General features: G+C 51.9%; 9 protein-coding genes across 9 annotated transcripts in view; 4 read left to right on the top strand and 5 right to left on the bottom strand.

Moving 5' to 3' along the window:
- Window positions 1-48: 48 nt before the first annotated feature.
- Window positions 49-2,523, bottom strand: P152DRAFT_510850 (uncharacterized protein; the record flags this gene model as incomplete). The annotated part of the gene is made up of 4 exons (XM_033682690.1): window positions 49-69; window positions 210-271; window positions 411-1,918; window positions 1,970-2,523. The coding sequence occupies 4 exons, from the start codon at window positions 2,521-2,523 to the stop codon at window positions 49-51; spliced, it is 2,145 nt and encodes a 714-aa protein (XP_033539301.1).
- Window positions 2,524-3,825: 1,302 nt separating this feature from the next.
- On the top strand, window positions 3,826-6,595 carry P152DRAFT_487511 (OPT oligopeptide transporter; the record flags this gene model as incomplete). Its single annotated transcript, XM_033682100.1, has 2 exons — window positions 3,826-4,375; window positions 4,451-6,595. The coding sequence occupies exons 1-2, from the start codon at window positions 4,019-4,021 to the stop codon at window positions 6,593-6,595; spliced, it is 2,502 nt and encodes an 833-aa protein (XP_033539300.1). The 5' UTR covers window positions 3,826-4,018.
- P152DRAFT_26151 (Metallo-hydrolase/oxidoreductase) lies at window positions 6,503-7,891 on the bottom strand. Its single transcript, XM_033674794.1, has 4 exons — window positions 7,711-7,891; window positions 7,649-7,661; window positions 6,843-7,599; window positions 6,503-6,739 (listed from the first exon to the last, which is right to left on the bottom strand). Exons 1-4 carry the CDS (start codon window positions 7,792-7,794, stop codon window positions 6,736-6,738), a joined length of 858 nt encoding a protein of 285 aa, XP_033539299.1. The 5' UTR covers window positions 7,795-7,891; the 3' UTR covers window positions 6,503-6,735.
- A 162-nt stretch (window positions 7,892-8,053) lies between these two features.
- On the top strand, window positions 8,054-9,247 carry P152DRAFT_454240 (uncharacterized protein). The gene is made up of 6 exons (XM_033678558.1): window positions 8,054-8,154; window positions 8,207-8,375; window positions 8,438-8,554; window positions 8,666-8,780; window positions 8,834-8,905; window positions 8,954-9,247. Exons 1-6 carry the CDS (start codon window positions 8,120-8,122, stop codon window positions 9,202-9,204), a joined length of 759 nt encoding a protein of 252 aa, XP_033539298.1. The 5' UTR covers window positions 8,054-8,119; the 3' UTR covers window positions 9,205-9,247.
- P152DRAFT_427664 (HIT-like protein) lies at window positions 9,182-9,943 on the bottom strand. The gene is made up of 3 exons (XM_033677305.1): window positions 9,781-9,943; window positions 9,649-9,731; window positions 9,182-9,575 (listed from the first exon to the last, which is right to left on the bottom strand). Exons 1-3 carry the CDS (start codon window positions 9,818-9,820, stop codon window positions 9,291-9,293), a joined length of 408 nt encoding a protein of 135 aa, XP_033539297.1. The 5' UTR covers window positions 9,821-9,943; the 3' UTR covers window positions 9,182-9,290.
- A 996-nt stretch (window positions 9,944-10,939) lies between these two features.
- Window positions 10,940-12,081, top strand: P152DRAFT_26074 (uncharacterized protein). The gene is made up of 2 exons (XM_033674786.1): window positions 10,940-11,000; window positions 11,092-12,081. The coding sequence occupies exon 2, from the start codon at window positions 11,219-11,221 to the stop codon at window positions 11,882-11,884; it is 666 nt and encodes a 221-aa protein (XP_033539296.1). The 5' UTR covers window positions 10,940-11,000; window positions 11,092-11,218; the 3' UTR covers window positions 11,885-12,081.
- P152DRAFT_445710 (uncharacterized protein) lies at window positions 12,039-12,535 on the bottom strand (the record flags this gene model as incomplete). Its single annotated transcript, XM_033677870.1, has 3 exons — window positions 12,039-12,182; window positions 12,238-12,465; window positions 12,524-12,535. 3 exons carry the CDS (start codon window positions 12,533-12,535, stop codon window positions 12,039-12,041), a joined length of 384 nt encoding a protein of 127 aa, XP_033539295.1.
- A 411-nt stretch (window positions 12,536-12,946) lies between these two features.
- Window positions 12,947-14,743, top strand: P152DRAFT_454234 (uncharacterized protein). Its single transcript, XM_033678557.1, has 3 exons — window positions 12,947-13,181; window positions 13,287-13,772; window positions 13,855-14,743. The coding sequence occupies exons 1-3, from the start codon at window positions 13,158-13,160 to the stop codon at window positions 14,440-14,442; spliced, it is 1,098 nt and encodes a 365-aa protein (XP_033539294.1). The 5' UTR covers window positions 12,947-13,157; the 3' UTR covers window positions 14,443-14,743.
- The window catches only part of P152DRAFT_510843 (uncharacterized protein), a gene marked incomplete at its 3' end in the record, with an annotated part of 1,675 nt that continues 907 nt past the window's right edge, over window positions 14,740-15,507 (bottom strand). Inside the window, exon 2 of the mRNA XM_033682689.1 lies at window positions 14,740-15,468. Coding sequence (XP_033539293.1) covers window positions 14,740-15,468 — 729 coding nt within the window. The remainder of the gene's footprint in view (window positions 15,469-15,507) is intronic.

Here is a 15,507-nt window from a genome sequence, read left to right as displayed (position 1 = left end):
AAATAATATCTTCTGGAATTTGTTAAGCAATTTTCCGAACACTGAAGACTAAGCTGAGAGCAACCAGACCTAGCAAACTTGAGAGCATATATTTCCTTGACCTGACTATACACATGTGATGAATTCAATACTTTCAAATGACGAAACTGCCCGCCCAAAGAAAGAACGCGAAGCTGTACTTTCCGGGATTTTCACAGTTTTGAACGTACCATAAAATTCAATATCGATGTTACAATTGAAGCACCGTTGGTGACGGAATGCGTTAGGCTATCTGTATTTCATCACTTTAAGAAAGAGACATTCAAGAATTTGAAGGAACGAGAATGAAAGATGGCGCAAGGAACATCGGGAGCCATATAACTTAGTTACAGGTATTTAGAGGGTTCAGATCCAGTCCGGCATTCTCTTACGGTCAGAAACCTCCATCGCTGATGAGGTCATTGATGCAGGTTCTTTGAATATTTGAGAAAGTCTGCGTGATGTATTTGGTAGTGTCTCTGGACTGCTTTCATGTGAGATTAGCCAACCATGGTCTGGGGAGAACTTGACATCTAATCGGCTAGCTCGAGCAGTGGCGTCTCCCATCCTCCATCCTTCGCCCATGGCTTTTCGAACATCACCCTGAAAGCAGTGAAGCAGGGTAGCGAGTGCCGCGTTCTTCCAGATGCCCACATGGTCCTTCTGTTTGTCTGTTTGGAGAATAACCGCAACGAGGAAGGCGAAACTAGCTAGTAAAAGTGTGGCTGGGAGTGTGATCCATTGCCAGCGGATAAAGACGACGGTCTGAAAGGCCCACGCAGGGCCTTGCACCAGCTTCATATTAACTGGATCTGATCGTATGACATTTGTCATAGCCTTTTCAATCTTCTCAACGAATTTCGTGACGTTGTTTGGAAGCATCCATGGACTGTTCTTCAGATCCTCTTCTTTTGAGATACCTTGCCACCATTGGTGAATTAGTTGCGGGCGCGAAGATGAATTTTCAACAGTAACCCAACCGGGCATAAACTCATCAAATGGGGTCGTTGCGATGATGAAGCTGATGTTTCCGACCTCAAAGCTAGTGTTCCTTGCTGGGTTGTCGATGCTTAGGAGACGATCATAATATCGGGTTAAAACCTGAACGTCTTCCTCCAACTCAGCTCTAGGAAGCCAACCACCAGCGTTGGTGCGGTTATCAAAGTATGTCTCGGTGACAGTTTCCTCGTATATACCGTCTATCATCGAAGAAGTATATGACCGGCCACAGAAGCGAAGCATGCACTCGTGGGCTGCTGGAGTCTTGTTGGCATAGACTGAGGCACTGTCAGGCAACGAGAAGACCATAAAGTCGATAAGAGGATCCGGAGCGTCTTTAAACCTTAGAGATCCATTGTAATAGAAATAGGACTCATGGGTATAATTGTACATCGAAAAAATCCGGCCCTGCAATGCTTCGCCGGGTGTTGTTGTATTCGGCTGCACTACATAGCCGGAAACCAGAGATGGCTCAGCGGATGTAGCGTTTAGCCAATAGCCACAAGCGGTCCGAGAGGGAGCCGTAGACGAGTCTTCCAGAGGGCCTTTTCGATACCATTCGAGGCCAGTATCGAAGCATCCGAAGGAAAGCTCCGCGAAAATGTCCTCACAGGCACTACAAACCGCCAATGAATCGAATTCGTACCGACAGTTACCTGTCGGGCAAGAGACACGCTCTCTAGTAGTTATCTGGTCCCTAGACCACAAAGGTGAGACGGCAGCTTGCATCACACCATCGACTAGAGATACTGTCGAATCTATAGGTTGGTATCGGAACGCTCGAGCCACAGTGCCATTCCCTTGAAAGACTGGTATTTCATGAGAGGTCAAGATATATTGAAAAGCCGGCTCAATCGCGATCGAAAGAAGTGTAATGATTGCACCAAGTGTCGGCAATATCCTTCATATCTGTGAGCAATTGGAGACAAATGTATTTGGAAGATTTACTCACTTCCCCTTCATTTTAAAGAGGAGCCAAGATGAACCCCATAAGCCGCGACTAGCAGAGTCGAACATCTCAAAGTCGACCAATTTCTTGGAGTTTTTTTTATACCAGTTCCATTTCAGCTGTCCCATGGCTTCCGCAGTAGCAAGCAGCATTGCTGCTCCACCCACTCTCGCAAGGATTGAAACGGCCGCATTGAGAGTAATGCCGAATGGAAGCGTTGGGATGGACTGGCCATTGTGCACGACGAGCAGGACCACTATCGCGCCCATGCAGAACGCTGACATTGCCAAGCTTACCAGTTCCCACGCCCACCATTCCGTAAAAAACTGGGTGATTGTGACAAAATTGATAGCTCTTCCTCCTATTATCTGCGTGACCGTTTGCGGCCGGACAGCCCCTTGGATCTCCGGTGCCCCTGGCGATTCTGGACATAGTGTATCCTCTGTGGAAAATCTTCGTATCGGTATCCGGGGCAATGGTTTCTCGTCGTATGTGTATTTCTCATGACTTGGAGGTGATTCGCTCCTGGCGACTGGTGCTGCTGAATTGGGTACCATGGGAGTCGGTAATCACAGAAAACAATGTAAAGGATGGACTTGTACAATGACAGGACGATGAACAGCAGAAAAGGAACATCTGCAAAGGAGAGAATCTGAAATTCTTCAAGACATTGACCTAGAGCACAACAGTAATCGACTTGGCAAACTCCACTTGTTATCAAATCCCATATCAATCCTGTTACTCTACGATAAGTTGGAATGGCGCCAAATTATTGGCTAGAGAAGTTCAACAGAATCTCGAATTCAATACTATCCCCACTCTCCAGAACCGATAATATTGCGGCTCAGCATTGGGTCTGCAACATGGATGGAGGGCGAATTGGGGGCATTGCGTAGCCGCAGGGCTTTTGTAGGCTCTTGTTTCAGAGTCAAACGGGAATAGATGCATGAAATCCTAACTGCAGGACTTAAGTGTAAAAATAGTAGTATCGAAGCCCCGCCAATAAAGAGGAGAAAGCTGGCGCTTAATGAGACTGGCATGTTTTTGAATTTTGATAGACGTTGAAAATTTCTAGTCAACTGTAGGGACCATAGACGACGCATCTCAAACTTGATGTTGAATCCGAGAATCATGACTGACAACATCAGTCATCTATCTACTGCATCACCTTTGAAGGATGAAGTAACCTCGGCATATGTCTCATGTGGTCAGATTGAGAAAGGGCCAACGGTAGTAGTGAGGTATCCGCCGACAATGACCAGCTGTATCTGCTCGCATCGTCGGAAATGGCTGCCATAGACGATTAATGTTGTGAAACGCGCCTTGAAAGGCAGGTCTTCATACGCAGCTGTATTCCTCCTGATATCGCTTCAAACGTCCCAATCCATACAGTCACTTATACAGAAGGCCTGTCTACTGGTATGGACCATTACGACTACGATGTGGCGCCTCATATGTACGAGGCACCCGCTTCACTTGCCCTTTCCGTAGGAAAATCAAGTGAATCCATCCAGCCCATTTGCCATTATTTCTTCGTCACTGCTTTTGGTTAACCGCTCGATCGATGATGCAACAAGTTAAAGTTCGTTTCTACTCAGATTCAGGTCAGTCAACCAGTATTGGCCTAGGCATAGTCATTCCTATTTGATCATCTGGTCTCTCAGAGACATCGAAGCGAGACCAATATGCAGATCTTCCACGCCATATAGCAGCTGTTGTGGAAGGGTTGAAAGATTTGATACGGCTGTCCTGCTATAATTGTTCCTGTTAGCGAAGTCAAGGCGAATATGGAAGTCGCAATGAGAAACACCCTTCTAAGTAGATCTCGGTTGCGGTCGAACTTAGTAGCGCTTCACGGATTAGAAAACACCTGGACGGCAATTACTTCATCTCGGACGTACTTGCTAGCATTCGCACCAAGAGGAATGTCTTATTGCTCTTTTCTTATCGGATCCCTTTTCTTCTCTCCGAAAAGCGGCTATGTCTGTCGTTGACTGAGAGCATATATTCTTCCTCGTCGCATATTATTCGTTCGTTATCGAAAACTTCACTATGCGCGAATCTCACCATCTTGAGTTTCCCGAAGTAAGGGACACGGGGGACACAAGGCGATATAATTTGCGTCAATTCTTAACATGGCGTCCTCGTTTGACGAACGGCCGCGATACACCGAGCCCGTCAGCGGAAGCGTCCTCCTCACCGGCAGTCGATGAGCAAACCGAATTAACTCTCCCAATTGACCCTCCGGACGAGGTGCATCGTCTCCGGCAAAGGCGTCGCCGCACTGCGTGGAGCGATTCGTCCCTAACAGCTGTAGATGAAGAAGAACGCCCACCGTCACTTTCATCATACGATAGCGGGGATAGCTCTCATCCTGTGCACCGTGGAACAGCTGGGAATATTCCATTTGTAACAGCAGTGGATGAAGGAGAACCGGCATTGGAACGAGGGCAGCTTCCCCTGGATTTAATAACAATTCCAAAGGAAATCCGGGAGACGGTCAGCCTGGAGGACGATCCGAGCCTGTCCACCATTACCTTCCGCTACTTCGTACTCTCTATACTTTTCGTCATCCCTGGAGCCATCATATCGCAGATGTCAATGTTTCGGACGACTTCGGCGCCGTACTCAACACTTTTCGTCCAGATCGCTTGCCACTATGCGGGAACGTGGCTGGCTAACGTACTTCCTGCCTGGAGAGTCAGGATTCCATTCACGAAATATGGCTTTAGCCTGAACCCGGGACCTTGGAGCATCAAAGAGCATGTGTTGGTTACCGTTACGGCTGCTTCAGGGGCCACCAGCAGCATGATGGGCATTCCAATCGCCCTCGCAAGCTTACTCTATGGCGAGACGATTCATCCGGCCATAGCAATTGCGTTCATGTTCGCGAACGTCTTCCTTGGCTACTCACTGGCTGCCCTGGCGCGGAACTTTGTGCTCTACGATCCGAAATATCCCTGGCAGAGCGCAAGGATGCAGGTACAGCTATTTGAAGCCTTCCGTCACGACACCGAGGACAAGCAACTCAGCAGCAAAAAGAGACGAGTGTTTTTTATTTGCCTCGCTGGAATGCTGTCGTGGCAGGTCTTCCCTGAGTATGCGGCCCCGATGCTCAGCTCGTTGGCATTCTTCTGTTGGGTTTTCCCTCGCCAACCCGATGTGCAATTCATGGCTTCAGGATTGGGTGGTGCAGGCTATGGAAACATCTCTTTGAATTGGGCCAACGTCGCGAGCCACTGGTGCAATCCAATGATTGTACCATTTACCACAACTATGCTCATTGTGGCCGGCTATGCCCTTCAATGTTGGGTATTTCTACCCTTGATGCGAGGAGGAGCTATTGGGAATGGGAACGCCCCTTTGATGTCGAATGGAGTTTTCCTTGCCAACGGGACTCGATACCCAGCGAAGGAACTCATCGGATCGAATGGCACTTTCAATTCAACTGCCTATAAAGAATACGGCCCGGTGTATATGGGAGCTCATTTTGTCTCCACCATATTCTTCGATTATGCCGCCTATGTCTCTGGCATTGTCTGGATGGTATTCTTCGGCTTCAAGGACATCAGGCGGAGTTTCATTTCATTTCATCAGCCATACACCGACAGACTGAATCTCCTGATGCGGTCCTACAAAGAAGTCCCCTGGTGGTGGTATATTCTCCTTTTCCTCGGTTCCGTTTCCACCATTCTCAGTATCCTAGGGAGCGACCAGTTCTTCGCCCCCTGGTGGGCATTTTTAGTGGCTCTGTTCTCGGCGGTCGTCGTGATAGTTCCGTTCTCATGGCTGTATGCCCTCACCTCGTACCAAATCAGTACCGGAACGTTCAACGAGCTCGTCTATGGCTGCCTGATCAATCATGGGGACGGAAACCACGCACAAAAGCATCGACATCCTGTGGGGGCGTCTGTTTATGGAGCACTTGCCGGAACCTCGTGGTATCGCGCTCAATTCATGCTGCAGGACCTGAAGATTGGCCATTTCATGCACATTCCACCTCGTGCAACCTTCTTCAGCCAGATCTTCGGGGAGTTGCTCGGGATCCCGATCAACTACGCAGTCATCCTTTGGATGCTCAGGACCAAGGGAGAGTACCTTTCTGGCGTCAAAGTGGACCCATTGCGGCAGTGGAGTGCACAAAAGATCAACTCTTACAATAGCCTGGCGGTCCAGTACGTGCTCATTGGGCCTCGGCGCATGTTCGAAGAGAAGATCTACAAATATCTTCCATATGGGTTCCTGCTTGGTGCGATACTTCCAATTGCCGTTTTTCTTCTTCACAAAACGTTCAAAAAGGCTCGGTTCGAGTTGTTTAACACCACGATCCTACTCTCTTCTATGGGCTGGTTTTGCGGGAACGTATCGACCGGATACTTATCACGCCTGGCGGTTGGATTCTACTCGATGTTCTGGACGAAGCGACGTTGCCCCGTCAAGTGGGAACGTTACAACAACCTTGTTGCCGCGGCGTTCGATGCGGGCTTCAGTATCAACCAACTTCTACTCTTCCTGTTCTTCAGTGCTGGGAAGAAGATTGCCATGCCGAATTGGTTCATGAATAACAAGGACTCGGTGGAGAGATGTTTCGCGTTGGACGACACAAAGGGCACTCAGAAGCAGGCTTGAATTGGTCTGGGTTCGTAACTACATTCATTGCGCATTAAAAAAAAGCAGAAAGGGATCGTATCTGCATGTGAGACTGCAATAGTCACACTCATTAAATTACCGTGACAAATCATACTATGAAATCGGATTGGTCATAACGTTCACCTAGTGATCGGTCAGTCTCCACACAATCTGTGCAGGATACAGTGCAAGAGTGATGAAGTGCAATATGGTCTATTAGATGATGGATAAGAACTACAATGCTGACCGTGGATATCCAGTCAAGGAGTATTCGTTCGTACTCTCCTCGTGCGCCACGCGGCCTTCAGACTGCAGCTTCTCTAACACCTGCAGCACGCCTCGTTCCGCCGCCTGGTGCATATGCTCTACCAGATCTCTATAAATCACCTGCACCAACTCTTTGCTCGTCCAGCCATGCCCCGGCTCCATCCCCACCGCCGTCTTGTCGCTCGCGAGTAGCCCCAAGATCTGGTTCTCCCGCTCCTGGCGATGCGCGATGTACTCGGCGATCCGCTGCGGCCCGTTGTCGATCAGCGTGCCGTGGGCGGGGTATCCTCGGCCCTTGAACTGGGTCGCCATCCGGTCGAGCGAGCCCATGTAGACCGCGAGGTCCTCGAATACCGAGGTGCCGTTGCCCAGGACGTTGTCGCCGGTGAACATGGCGTCCTCCTCCTCAAGGACCAGCGCCATGTGGTCGGTGGTGTGGCCCGGGCAGTGGAACGCGCGGAGAGTGGCGCCCTGCACGGAGAACTTCTGGCCATCGCGGATGTCTTCTTGGCCTTCGTTCGGGTCGTACTTGTGGATCAGGGTGGTCGGGGAGAGGGCGAGGAGGTCGGGGATGCCGCCTACGTGGTCGGGGTGCCAGTGGGTGATGATGGCGCGCTCAATGGTGGCATTCTCGCTGGCGAGGACATTCTTCAACGCGTGGATCCAGGAGGGGATGCCCTGGGCGGAGTCGATGAGGATACGGCGAGGTCCTTGACCGATGAGGTATGTGTTCGTGCCTGGTTGTCTGAGTTTCGAGTCTCGCCGGCTATTCACAGGAGCAATTACCTTGTAGCGTGAACTATCACAGTCAGTCCATATCTAGTGATTCATCTAGATTGCGTGCTCACCTTGCCCGGGTTACCTCCCAGTATGCGGATGACTCTCGCGCTCAGTCTTTCGACCTCCGGAATATGTGGCCAAGCTGCATTCATGTTTAAGCGATGTATCCTTCAATTCACGTCATGATAAGTGCAAGACCTTTGAGCCATGGAAACATTATAGCACGCCTTCATAATTTATATCCGAGGTACGGAATAGAGGACCGGGGTTGGTAACGGGAACGTTGCGGTTGGGCGAAGGGTCAAGTGGGGGATGCCGAGATCTACCCCACGTCCGAATCGGGTCTAGTGGGTCCGATATGGAGAATTGGAGATTTCGTTGGTGGCTCACTTGGCTGACAAAAAAAGGACTCAGCCCTACCATCTTTATATGACTTGAAAAGTTCAAAGATCTTACTATTCGAGATCCGAGACCTTCATGGCCTCACATGGCGAGGATGAAGAAGATGTCCTGTACGTTTATGTTCAGTACTATCGTCAGATTTCCCGTTCTAACCAAGCATAGACGGCTCCCTGCCGCCACGCTCGCGCTTCTGGAACAGTTCTACGACGATCGCGAAGCCCAAGAAGCTCGATTCGAAGACCTAAAAACCAAATCGGAGTTGAAATTTGACAAGGATAACCCTTTGTCAATGGAACTCTTTACGGAAGATTGGAATGCCAGTCAATTCTGGGTACGGTGGCGACTGAATCGACTGTCTTTGGTTGAAGTCCAGCAACTTACGACTTACTGTAGTACGATGATCCTACCGCTACAGCCTTAGCGAGGGAACTCCTGGAGGATGCGACAGATGAGACTTGCATTGCGGTCGTATCTGCGCCAAGTGTGTTTATCCAGCTCAAGAATCTGCAGGTAACGTAGTTCTCTCCATACTGATTGAAACGAATCTAGGGGTCATAAACAGCCTTCAAATTTGGCGAATCATGAATATTTCTTGTTGGACTATCTAATGTGGGTTTTAAGGCTACGGAATATGCCAACACCCATCCGACAATCTCCCTCCTCGAGTATGACGACAGATTTGCTGTGTTCAAGGAGTTCGTTCAATACGACTTCAAGTATCCTTTCGTGTTACCAGGTTCGCGGATCCTAGAGATCCCATTCATGATCCCTCAATCTAATTCAATGCAGCGGAGATGAAAGGGAAATACCACCGCATTATATGCGATCCCCCCTTCCTCAGCGATGATTGTCAAACACGGAGTACGTTTTTACTTACGACTAAAAGGCGACGCTGACACGGTCATCCAGCTGCCATTACCGCTCGGTGGCTCTCAAGCACTTCGCCGGAGCCTGGAAGAGGTCTACCGGCCAGTGAGGCGTGGAAACCGGAGTTGATCATCTGTACGGGGGAACGGATGGAGCAACTCATCCTCAAGCTCTACAGCGCATCCGGCGTCCGAACCACGTCGTTTGAGCCGAAGCACGCGAAGGAACTAGGCAATGAGTTCCGCTGCTACGCGAATTCTGAGTCTAAGGCATCTTTATGGAGCTGGAGATAGCTCTGTTATTATATATCAAACGTAGCATCATATACATCATGCCATGCAATGTCCCACCACCCCATGTCCCACCTATCGCATGCTCCTCACATCTTCGCCTTAATCTCCTCCCCCAATGCCTTCAGCTTTTCCGTCCCCGGCTCCTGCATTGGCCACCCGATTCCCAACCCCTCCTCCTCGTTCGGCTTCGGGATCATGTGGAAATGCACATGATCGACCATCTGATGCGCGATCCGGCCGTTGTTCTGCAGCACGTTGAAGTTCTCGGCGCCGACGGCGCGGGCAATGCGTTTGGTGACGGAGAGGACCTCGAGGAGGTGGTCGTCGGGGATATCGGTGATGTGCTTGCCGTGGTATTTGGGGATAATGAGCTGGAGCAGGGCGCGTTAGATGGCGGATCGGAGGGGGGCGCGGATGGTTGGGGGTTAGGAAGGGTATACGTACGGAATGGCCCTTGCTGAGAGGGTTGATATCGAGGAAGGCGAGCGTCTTCTCGCTCTCGAAGAGCTTGATGCTTGGGATCTCGCCTGGAGTAGTGAGCTAGGGTTGACAAGGTGCCATGTGGAGAGATGATACCTTTGATAATCCTGCAGAAGATACACGCTACCGAAGACATGTTGGTTTATATGATTGTGATTTCTACGATCTTGATTTCTATGATCTTGGCAAAGAATCGGAGGTTAATTGCGGAGAAGTGAGGTCAACGGTGGGTGATGAGATGGGAATTGGGATATCCCGAGCTGACCTGACTCGATCTGGCCTTAATACTCGAACAGACCTTACTCGTATTAACTGAGCGCGGGGAGCTTTACATGGGTCCCACCCCCCCTCGTTCTAATTATCGTTTTATATTCATCTTCCCTTTCTGCTCTTTCATGTTTCCCTTTCCTATCTTTTACGGTGACACCCGAACACTCGCCGCTGCTCCCCGGATTCCCCCCCCCGGATTCCCTCCCATCCTATCATTTCCACCTGCACCTGGCCCCCGGCCCTCTGACTTCTTGCGCTCCTCCTCTTCGCTGTTATAGTAAAGATAGAGATTTCTTTTCGGGGAGGCAGCATCTGATCTCGCGAACCTTGATCACATTGCGGGAGCCCACGATATGGCTCATTCCACCACTTCACCTCACCTCTTCACTTCTTTACTTCTTCACCTCTGTACTTCTGTACACGATCCTTCCTTTCCTTTCTGCTGCTTTAGCTTCGATTGAAGCATTTCCACTCTCAATGTCTGACGTCGTACCATTTCGAGGACCATCCAGGCCACACCTACCCCATTGATCCTCCCTCCTCCCTCGGACCTCCATCCCCTCGGAGTCTGTCAACAGAACCAACCACTATGGCATCTCAAGGCGGACCGGAGGGGGAATTTGATGACCCAGAGCGCATAACCTCCTCGAAACCTTGAAAACCGCCCTACGTGCCGATGAAATACAAGGCCCAACAGCTTGGGCGTGCCTGTGGCTCGGCGACATTGATCGCCTACAGCGCATTGTAGACTTGGCTACCCAGCAGCCTGAAGGGCCGCGTCTCTATTTGGCCGAGGTTGGAGACGTAGAACAGTTTGTGAAATTAGTTCCAAAATGTAGGTTTACAAATTCATCTTATATGTTAGTATGGATTGCGAATGTTATGTAGGGACTCAACGACATCGCACGTCTTCTACCGCTTCTACTCCCTCACTACCATCCTCGTCACCGCCACCACCTTCGTCACGAGATAATCCTAGTAGAAAGAAGCGAAAGCTGGGTGATACTCAGCTGGGCGCTTCTAACTCAAAATCTCAGCGAGATCTGGTTAGTCCATCTGGAGTGGTTAATTAAGTTCCTGCTAGTAGCATTCAGTGTCGTGAGAGAGACCAACTCAAATGTGTACTCACGAAGGTAGGCGAGCCAATCGATGTGGCACATATCTATCCGTTTTCAATGCGACATGAGGATGACTCTAGTGGAGGACCTCGGTCCTCCTTCTGGGGCATCTTACGTGCGTTTTGGCCTGGGGAGCGTGTGGATATATGGAAACAGCCATATTCCCCACGGGGACTGAGGCTTCTCATAACCTTATGTGTCTCAGTCCGAACGCGCATGCATATTGGGGAAGAGCATATTTCGCCCTCAAATTAATCAGGCTTTCAGATGACAAGAAACGTCTGGACGTACAGTTTTCCTGGCTACCACCACGCAATTACACCCCTCAAGTCGACGTTCTCCAACGTCCTTCCTTGCCAGCGGACTTGGACCAAGGTCCAAACTTAGTCAAGCTATTCCATTACGAGACTGAGGAGAAAATCTGTTCCGGAGACAAAAATTCCCTTGAAACCGATGACCCAGTAGCACGGCCGCTGCCTGACTTAGGGATATTGGAGATGCAATGGCTTTTACACCACGTGGCAGCAATGAGCGGAGCTGCTGAACCCCGAGACGACTTTGGCGGCGATGACGATGGCGACATCCCAATAGCACTGAGGATGGGTGGGATTCGTATACGGAGGACGAATTGGATGCAGAATAGGCAGAGGTTCCGGATTTGTTCTTGGAAGGCATTTCATCGGCAATGTCGATTCCAAGTTCATCGCCGGCGGCCCTGCAGCATCCTTCTGCACCATGCCCAGAAGATGAACAGTCCAAGCATACTGCTACAACTCGTAAAGGAGAAGGCCATGAGTATTCAGTCAGACTGAAAACATTGTTTGAAAGATTCGTCTACAGTCATGGATTAGATGCCTCACATAAAGTAGATAGCTCAGATGCTGTGTGGGATAGGTTGCTCTGACCCCAGGCATGGCCATAGTCTCAGAGTAGTTTAACAGCGAGCAGCAAATCATCATCCCTCCCTCACGAAAACCTAATCTTCCCGCGAAGGTTCGTAACGAAGTTCTCCCACCAATTCCGCCTCGGCGCCATCTCCAATTCCTTTATGAGATCATCGTAATACGTAACGTTCGACTTTGGTTTCAGGACGTCTTTCGAGATTGGGTACTACCGCGTAATGTTAGCCGGCCTACTTCAGCATCCATCGCGTAATGCTACACACCTTCTTCATATACCGGTTATCAAGTAGTGAGTATAACGCATTAGCGTTTCTTAATTCCCGCTGTCCGTCTAGGGGCGCGGCGGGTGTGGATGACTGGACGCTTTCGGCCGCGGGTTGGGGGGATGCGAGGGATTCGCGGAATTGGATGGCGGATTGGAAGGTGATTTGGGGTCGGAGAGGATCGGTGGGCCAGAGGCTGGAGATTCGGGCATAATGCCTCGCGATCGCCTGGTGTACTTGTGAGTATGTTGAAGGTTGTTGACAGAGTTTCTGATGGATAGATTACCTGTCGAGACATGGCGGGTGAGGTACGGGAAACGGTAGATTAAGGAGGGACTATAATAACTGCGAAGTCATTCTAAATATCAGAATGACCAGCAAGTCATACGTGTGGCACAGCAGCGTTGAGCAGTTGAACAGCAACAACACCAACAGTATAAAAAGTCCAGATGGAAGTCGAATGTTCATTCGTGGTCTCTGTTGCCAACCAGAGCGAATGATCATTTCATGAGCACGTGACTATTTGAGAGGGCAGTGGCGCACGTGACTCTAGACAAAACGCCACGAATCAGGCATACAGGCATTCAGGCATACACGTAACATCGCCACGGGGTTCAGTTCCGGCCAAGCGACAGGCAAAGCGACTGACGACTCCATCTCCATCGACTCCGGAGTCTAAAGGATCACTGCAACACACATCTGATAAATCCCCATCATCATCCGTCCTTTTCACTCTCTTACTCCATTCCACCCATCAACTAGATACCCTTCTCCACCTGTGACAGCGAGTTTCTTTATCTATACCTCCCACTCTCGGGAATCCACCCACCATTCTTCCTCCGGCTTGATCACTGATCAGGGTCGCCTCACGACGGACCGCAGGCGCGCGTGGGATCAACCACGCTAATCGACTCGGCGAGATGAGTTCACAACGATACGAAAGAGTGAGTACTCTTCAGACATCTTCCCCTTTATCCCCAGTCCCTCGACACTCCCAGCGTCATCTCACCACTCTCACCTCCCCTCACCCACCATCTAACAACCCCCAGGTATCCCCCCACGATGAAGAAGACGACTCCTCCTCTCCCATAAGCCCCCACCAACCTTCCTCCGCGCACCGTTTCCCTCAACGCCCCATTCCCAACTCCCCTCCCCCCTCATTCCGCTCTCGCGCCTCCTCCCCCACCTCCCGCCTCCTCTCCCACGACCCCCTCACCACCTCCGCCGACCGCACCCTCGCCGATACCTTCGACCCCTCCGACTCCGATAGTGACTCCGACTCCGGCCGCCGCGGCTCCGACGATGCGCGCCAGCGCCTAGTACGACGGACGAGCGCGGATGGCGATGCGCAGGCGGCGACAAATGCGAGCGAGGGACTGCAAAGGCGGATGACGGAGGTGCCGACGTTCTCCGCGGCCGCGTCATCGACGCCGAGGCGGAATGCGGCGGGGAGAGGGTATTCGGCGAATGATGGGGTGTTTGCGAACCTGAGCGCGAAGCCGACGCCGGGGGAGGAGCTGGATGAGAAGCCACCGGTACGTACATGACATTCCATCCCATCCCATCCATCTCAACACCCCTATGCTGCTCAATAACGATGCTAATATGATGAAACAGTCCTACGAACAAGCCGCGGCAGACGCCACCCCGCCCTACTGGGAAACCACCATCCTCGCCCCCGGCACACTCTCCGACGACGTATTCATCGACGGGCTCCCCGTCGGCTCGCTCTTCTCCTTCGTCTGGAACGCCATGATCTCTGTCTCCTTCCAGGTCATCGGCTTCTTGCTCACCTACCTCCTGCACACCACGCACGCGGCGAAGAACGGCTCCAAGGCCGGCCTGGGGATTACGATGGTGCAGTATGGCTTCGCGATGAAGGGTGCCCCACCGTTCTCGGATCCGGTCGGCGGAGGGGGGGAATTCGGCGGGCCGGCGGATCCGGATGCACACGACTTCGATCCGGAGACGATGGACGACGACGTGAACCCGGGGGTGCCGGGCGACGTGGGCGGGGTCGGCGGGCTGAGCATGGCGGATTGGATGGCGTACGTGCTGATGATCGTGGGGTGGTTTATCCTGATCCGCAGCGTGAGTGATTATCTCAGGGCGAGGCGGCATGAGCAATTGGTGTTGCAGAGTCCGGAGCGGGGGTTGGGGGTGCCAGTGGTGGCAGAGGGGGAGAGGCCGGAGACGAGCGTGTAGCGGGGGAAGATGGGACGGGGCGTGGATTACGGAATTTTTTTGACTCGATGAGGGTTGGGGGGTGTCAGGGTCTCATACCTATTGGGATTATGGATTAGGCGTTATTCCGGGGTTTCTTTGCTGCATGGAGAGTAAATCTCCGATCCCTTTTTACCTTATTCAGAGTCTTCGAGGCCGAGCAGATCAGATCGCACCACCGTACAGCATTGCACGTAGTATGTAGCAGGTCCGAAACGGGCGGATCCCCAGTGGTCATGAATCCATATATTCCTATGTCACTCAATCATCCACGTCTATCTATCCACCCTCCGTCGCCTGATCCACCTTCTTATCAACCATATCTCTCCTCACAACCCGCACCTCCGCCTCCTCCTCCCTAATCACTTTCCTCCTCCCACTGCCCTTTCCCTCCCTCAACCCCCCCTCCCACGCCTCCAGCGCCTCCCGCGCATACTCCCTCGCACTCCGATGTCCGCTCTCCCTCGCCACCTCCTCCTTAATCGTCTCCAGCACCCGCTCTCGCGTCATCACGGTCCACAACCCTCTCGCCAGCTTCCGCGCCTCGTCCACCCCTTCATACACTTTCCCATCCTGTCCGAGCACCTTCACCCGGTCCGCTTCGTTGATCTGCTCCTCCTCATCCCCCTCCTCCTGTGACTCTTCCCGCTCCGGTCCCGGAATCTGCCCGGGCACCCCCTCCAATGGCCCTTTTCCCCCTGCGCCTACTAGATCCACTCCATCCAACACCCCGAACTCTCCCCGCCCCAACCGCCCCAACAGCGCGCCTAGACTCCGATACGCGACGCACCGCTGCGCCGGATAGCTACTTCTTGCGAGCAGCGCTAGCTCGGGGATGGTGTATCCGGCGGCGTCGGGGGCGTCGCCGTGGTGGTGGAGGCCGAGGTTGGAGGGGAGGAGGAAGGCGGTTTTGGGGGGGAGAAGGGCGCCGGAGAAGGAGAAACGGAGGGAGGTGAGGGAGAGGGAGGGGTTGGAGGGGGAGTAGGTGGAGGGGTCGGAGGGGAGGGGCTGGAGCCAGGAGATGGATGAGGGAGGGGGTGCGGGAAG

This window comes from Eremomyces bilateralis (genome assembly GCF_010015585.1).
Source record: "Eremomyces bilateralis CBS 781.70 unplaced genomic scaffold P152scaffold_1, whole genome shotgun sequence".
Classification (NCBI taxonomy): domain Eukaryota; kingdom Fungi; phylum Ascomycota; class Dothideomycetes; order Eremomycetales; family Eremomycetaceae; genus Eremomyces; species Eremomyces bilateralis.
This window is presented reverse-complemented; position numbering and strand designations above follow the sequence as displayed.